The sequence below is a fragment of the Trichomycterus rosablanca genome, chromosome 18, assembly GCF_030014385.1.
Source record: "Trichomycterus rosablanca isolate fTriRos1 chromosome 18, fTriRos1.hap1, whole genome shotgun sequence".
In the NCBI taxonomy this organism is placed as follows: Eukaryota; Metazoa; Chordata; class Actinopteri; order Siluriformes; family Trichomycteridae; genus Trichomycterus; species Trichomycterus rosablanca.
In genome coordinates this window covers 2,141,160-2,147,500 of record NC_086005.1, presented here as the reverse complement: position 1 = coordinate 2,147,500, position 6,341 = coordinate 2,141,160, and the positions used below count along the sequence as shown (strand labels likewise).

The window sequence follows — 6,341 nt, the reverse complement described above, 5'->3', positions numbered from 1 at the left end:
TTCAAGAACCAGAACCAGGGTGGAACTTTTGGTGGAAAAGCGCTCAGTGTGGAGGGTTATATACTGTAGAATATGAGGTGTTTGAGGTGGCAGGTTCTCTTTCCGTTAACTCAGTACCCCTGATCTGAGGAGTTTCTTTGGCGAGCTTTCAGAGCCGTAACGACTCCTGATCGAGTGTGGGCTGTGAGTGCAGTCGTCTGCAGCTCTAAACGATTCTGCCCATGATCGCTCGTTTAGCCGGCTCCTTATCGCCATTTCCTCACATAGCGTTAATGCTTGATTGATTGATTCTGGCTGATTTCCATCTATCTCAGCTGAATCCACTCGTTCTGAGGTGAAATAGTACAAATACAAAGTACATTGTGGTGACGTTCTGTAGATCGAGAGCCTATAGAGGGAGGAGAGTAAAGCCACGACCTTAGAAAATTGGATCCTTATAGGGAACACAGCTGTACTCATCATGGACTTTAAATGGTCCTGCTTTTCTAATCAAATAGTCCTCAGATCAGTACAGATCTCTGATCAGAGTCCTTCAGCAGACAGTATCTGTTCATAGTATGGTTCATTATATTACCTCAAAAGACCCTTGCTGATCTCAGTATAGTAGCTGATCTCAGATCAGAGTCGTAAAATAGATTTTAGTACTGTAGCTGTACTCAGATGAGAGTACTCAGGTAGGCATTAGGTGACCTTAGTTCAGTAGATGTTCTCAGATCAGTCCTCAAACAGCCAGTTGTTGATCTCAGTACTGTAGCTGTTCTCATTTCAGGGTCAAATAGACTATATCTGATCTTAGTACTGTAGCTGTTCTCTGATGAGAGTCTTCAAAAAGACCCTTGCTGATGTCATTACAGTAGCTGATCTCAGATCAGTCCCCAAATAGCCAGTGGTGATCCCAGTACTGATCTTAGTACAATAGCTGATCTTAGTACAATAGATGATCATAGTACAATAGGTGCTACACATACAGTACCTTATCAAAGTACAGTACCTTATCTTAGTATAGTATGTGCTACACATACAACAGTAGCTGGTTTTAGTACAGAAGATGATCTTAGTACAATATCTGACACTTGGATTTTAACTGATCTTAGTACAGTATGTGCTACACATACAGTACCTGATCATAATGCAGTACCTAATCATAGTACAGTAGCTGATCTTAGTGCAGTAACTGATATTTGGATAGTAGCTGATCTTAGTAAGTAGGTGCTACACATACAGTACCTGATTGTAATGCAGTACCTGATCATAATGCAGTACCTGGTCATAGTACTTTAGCTGATCTTAGTACAATAGCTGATCATAGTATAATAGGTGCTACACATACAGTACCTTATCATAGTACAGTACCTTATCAAAGTACAATGCCTGATCTTAATACAATAGCTGATCTTAGAACAATAGCTGATCGTAGTACAGTAGCTAATCATAGTACAGTAGCTGATCTTAGTACAATAGCTGATACTTAGATAGTAGCTGATTTTAGTACAATAGGTGCTACACATACAGTATCTGTGGCTGATCACAGCACTTTAGCTGATCTTAGTACAGTAGCTGATCTTAATACTTACACTTACTAATATCACTAAGTGTAAAAGCAGCTGAACTCAGGTCATTACATGTAAACAGCAGCTCATGTGAGATCATTCATAATTGTGCAGTAAGTCTACATAAGCTGACCTCAGATCAGTGAATCTTCAGCTGCAGCGTTTAACGGCGATCTCAGATCAGCTTGTTCTGTTCGGACGGATTTTATAAGGGCAGACCGGGCGGAGGAGGCGGATGACGATGGAGGGAGAGCAGGGGAGAGGATGATGATGTTCCAGAAATGAAGGTTACCTGTCATAATGTGTGTATGATGCCAAGAGCGAGTGGGGAGGGTAGAAAGGTGAGAGAATTGTGTGTGTGTGTGTGTGTGTGTGAGTGAGAGAGAGAGAATTAAGAGAATGAGAAAGAGAGTGAATGAAGACGTGGGGGGGGTGGAGAACCGTCAGGTATCACTCTCAATACCTGAAATTCCACTGGGCCATTAATATTGCACAGTGACACAGAGACCTGCACCACCTGCCGCGTCTCCCAACCCTTAGAAAGACATCAGCGAAAGCTTCAGGATGAGCTTGTTTCTTTTACTGAACACACACACACACACACACACTGTATCTGCTCTGAAGCTGGAGAGCTGTAGGGATTCCTCATAACTGCTGCAGTTACGACCTCTGCTGGCTAATCGGTGGCGCTGCACAGAGACGGGGGATAATAGAGAGCGGTGCGCGACTCTCTGTGCGTAACACTGATCTCCATATGAGCCCAATTGGTGCAGGTAAAAAGAAGCGGCTGGCTATTGCACATGTGTCGGAGGGGGCGTGTGTTAGTTACGATCCATCTTGGTCGGAGGTGGAGGTCTGCAGCAGTAGAGGTGAAATTTGATCAGGGAATTAGATACGACAAGACTGGGAGGATCAAGGAGAAAAATACAAATATATATATTTATGTATTTATTTATTTCAGGAACTTTTCAAAAGACAGAAAGATTCTTTGCTGCCTTAAAGGGTTTTTACAACTTCACATTTCTGTTACAGGGCTTGACACGGTACCTTTATCAATGCTTCCATTTACTTTTTGACCCCTAGTGTGACGGTAGAGCATGTGAAATTGTGTATCGGGTTTGTATAAGGGTGAGGTAGAAAACACAAAGAGCAGGATGGACTTTTTCAGTGACAGGTCTTGGTGTAATGAGATTATAACCTTAATAGGCTTTAAGATTATAATACAGTAATTGGCTGCTGTGTGGTGTTTACTGAGGAAATATGTGTGTGTGGAGGGGGTGACAGTTCAGGTGTTTAGGTGACATCACATCACATAGAGACATTAATCTAGTAGTCCATGAATGAGGGAATGGTGTTCCCCTGTACGCCCCTGTCTAATGGAGACCCGGATTTAATGATATTGGCTGTTGCTGGAGCGGTGGAGACGGTGCCAAGCTGGCAGCCAAGATGAGGGGATTTAATGCCAAAGACAATCCTGTTTATAGTTTTTGTAGTAGTGGTATTAATGTAGTGTAAGATGATAATGTGTGTGTGTGTGTGTGTGTGTGAAATGAACGAAGGCTGTGATCATTTATCTGTCTGTTTTGTGTCCCTCTCTGTCCTGTTGGTGTCGATCCGACCCGATAGAGCGCGAAAGTAAGTGCCCAGCGCATCCGGTTACACACCTGCCGTGTGCATGCGTCTGAAAGCTTGCCTTTCTACCCCCAAAAATCTGACCCCACCACAATGGCACTCCCCCATTTGATAAGTGAAATTCATCAAGTCTTTTATTCTGATTTAACAGTCGTGTGATCGACCCTCTGCGTTTCTTTAGAATGATAAACCGTTTGCAGCGGTAGCTTCAAATTCACTTACAAATCTTGCTATTGAAGACCAAATAAAATCAATATTACAGCCGGTCGCTGCCTGGAAAACACATTAAATGCCACAATAAAAACTCTTCTTACTAAAAACATCCTGATTTGGGTGTATGACGGGCTCAGCCAGGGCGGAGCGAAGATTTAATTTGATTAGTCAATCTTTAGTCAGTCTTTATGACTGTATGACAGCAGCACTGGGTTTTGTTTTCAGAATAAAATACCAGTTTTGATTGATGATGCATGATGATGATGATGATGATGTTTAGCTGCTTGAGGAAAACTAGATACACAACAGAACCCAAAATATTATTCTGTTATTAGCCAGATCTGTCGCTATTTTAGCTAAAGTTAATGTAGCATAAGTACTAAACACTTAGCCGGCACAGACACCCGCTGTAGTGAAATGTGTACCTTCATTTGGGTGGCTGTGGCGGTGGTTCGGTGGGAAGCACTTCGATCCCTAGGTCCTCTATGTATTTACATTTTACATTTTCATTTACATTTTCGGCGCCTTTATCCAAAGCGACTTACAGCACTGTGACAGTATACAGTCTAAGCAATTGAGGGTTAAGGGCCTTGCTCAAGGGTCCAACAGTGGCAACCTGGCAGTGGTGAGGCTTGAACCGGCAACCATCTGATTACTAGTCCAGTACCTTAACCACTAGGCTACAACTGCCCATGTAAACTCTCATCCCTGATCTGTCTCGTTATAAGAGGAAAAAGGACCTGATTAAAGTGTTTAAGGAACTGGACTAGTAAGCAGAAGGTTGCTGGTTCAAACCCCACTACTGCCAGGCTGCCACTGTTGGGCCCTTGAGCAAGGCCCTTAACTCTCAATTGCTTAGACTGTATACTGTTAGTCGCTAAATGCAGAAAATGTAAATGTGAAAACTGATTTATTACACCTGTTAGTAACTGTTGTGGCTGAAACACATGAATTATATTATTATAATAATTAGAAGGAGCGTCCTGGTATCCAAATGTAGCTAACTAACACTATTCTAACTATTACTTCACTCAGTAAAGTAGGGATTCATTTTACTGACAAGCTAAATAATTATAGTGTGAGGACGCATATTTATTTGTGATTGACTAAACAAGTTTCACTGTTGCTGACCAGGAATGCCCGTCGCTGAACAAATTCAGAGGTGCTTCTAAAGGGCTCAAACGAACCCTAAACAAGACGGATTTCACACACTGTAGGACGATTCCTGACATACGAGTAAGCTGTCGTAGTGTGCGGCACAACAGCAGGTTTTCTTCATCACAATACCTGTCGTCTGTAGCCTCACCTTTTTGAGCACTTCAAACATCACTACGGGTCTGTCTGAAAACCTAGTGACTACTGCCTACCTGATCAGCTGCCTCAGTAGAGAGGATTCTAATAAGACATGGAGCTCATGAGGCAGATTATTTAGACAGCGATTACGTCACCACAGTTTTAGCTTACTAAGCTAACACGGTTAGCCTTGGACCGTTCAATCCGCTAACACGCCAGCTAACGTCTCCCTCCGTGTACCGAAAACGTTTAAACCGTCCCTGACGCCCCAATTTACAAATAAACGACACTCGTATAATCACACCTTTATACAGATTAAACATTAATGAGAATTTATTTACATTTGAGGGCAGCTGTAGCCTAGTGGTTAAGGTGCTGGTCTAGTAATCAGAAGGTCGCCGGTTCAAACCTCACCACTGCCAGGTTGCTGCTGTTGGGCCCTTGAGCAAGGCCATTAACCCTCAATTGCTTAGACTGTATACTGTCACAGTACTGTAAGTCGCTTAATGCTGAAATGTAATGTAAATGAAAAGAACTCCGTTGGTTGCTCCGCATTATATTCGTCCGCCACGTTTGTCATTTTTTGGTGAGAAAAGTCGTGCCGAGGAGGCGTCGGACGCTCCCTCGTTATTCAGTCAGATTATCACTCAGAATTAAGGCGTCTCAGTAGGAGCATTTAAGGGATCTAGGGATTTAGACACGCCCTCTTCTCGGGAGTGTAAAATGTAAAGAGATCGCTAGGTTTTCGGACAGACCCATTGACAGACCCAATGTGTCAGCCAGGCATCGCCGATCACGTCTGCATATTCGAGTAGGGTACGCTTGAGCCCCAGAAACCTCTACTGCACCCCACAGAGCACAAAAATTCCAATCCGATGCTTCTTAACATGAATGAATTTCAATTATTAATGATGGAGGGTGTTTTTTTTCCTACCATTGCTGCATGAGTGTGATGATCTGAAGCCTTTAATCAGATTAAAGCCACTGATTAAACCTGACTTTGCTTCCATGAACCAAAGGATGACTGCTAAAGCTCGAGCTCTGCAGCTTCTCCGCTCAATTACTCACTTCTATAAACCTGAACCTTCATTAATGACTATGGTAGTTCATCTTTGGGCTTGTGGAACCTGGAACTCCATCTGCCTTTGCCTTTCCTAACATTTCTCTACCTGGGTTGTCAGTGGTGCTGCTATGAGTTGTGAATAATGAAAGAGACCCTTGTGATATATCCTGTACTGCACATTTTTGTGGCGTATAAAGTCTGTTGAAACTGTTTGAAGGTCAGAAACAACCCAGGAGATAAATCTGCATGTCCTCATTCCTTCACAAGCTCAGACGGTCTAGCATTTATACTCGAATATGAAACAGACCAGCAGGGACAAACAAGCTCTACCGGCTCCATATAATAGCGGCCGAACAAACTCCGTGTTACGTGTAGCATCATGTAATTAGGTGCTATGCTATAGGAGCGTGTGATTAATAATCCTATACAAGTGTCGCCCTGTTGTTCTTACCTCTAACACCTATTAAAGCTGGACACGGGGCGTGTAGGTGCGCTTACACCCAGTGATCTGTGATCTAAGACCCCGTCTCTCTGACAGGAACCATCCGAGTGTGAAATGAACATTCCTGGGAGCCGTTCTTCTCCCTGAC

General features: G+C 43.1%; 1 protein-coding gene across 1 annotated transcript in view; it reads left to right on the top strand.

The window, feature by feature from the left end:
* The window catches only part of kcnn2 (potassium calcium-activated channel subfamily N member 2), a 63,857-nt gene extending 60,618 nt beyond the window's left edge, over nt 1-3,239 (top strand). Inside the window, exon 7 of the mRNA XM_063014695.1 lies at nt 3,177-3,239. Within this exon, the coding sequence (XP_062870765.1) occupies nt 3,177-3,189 (13 nt within the window). The 3' untranslated portion in view covers nt 3,190-3,239. The remainder of the gene's footprint in view (nt 1-3,176) is intronic.
* Nucleotides 3,240-6,341: the final 3,102 nt, after the last annotated feature.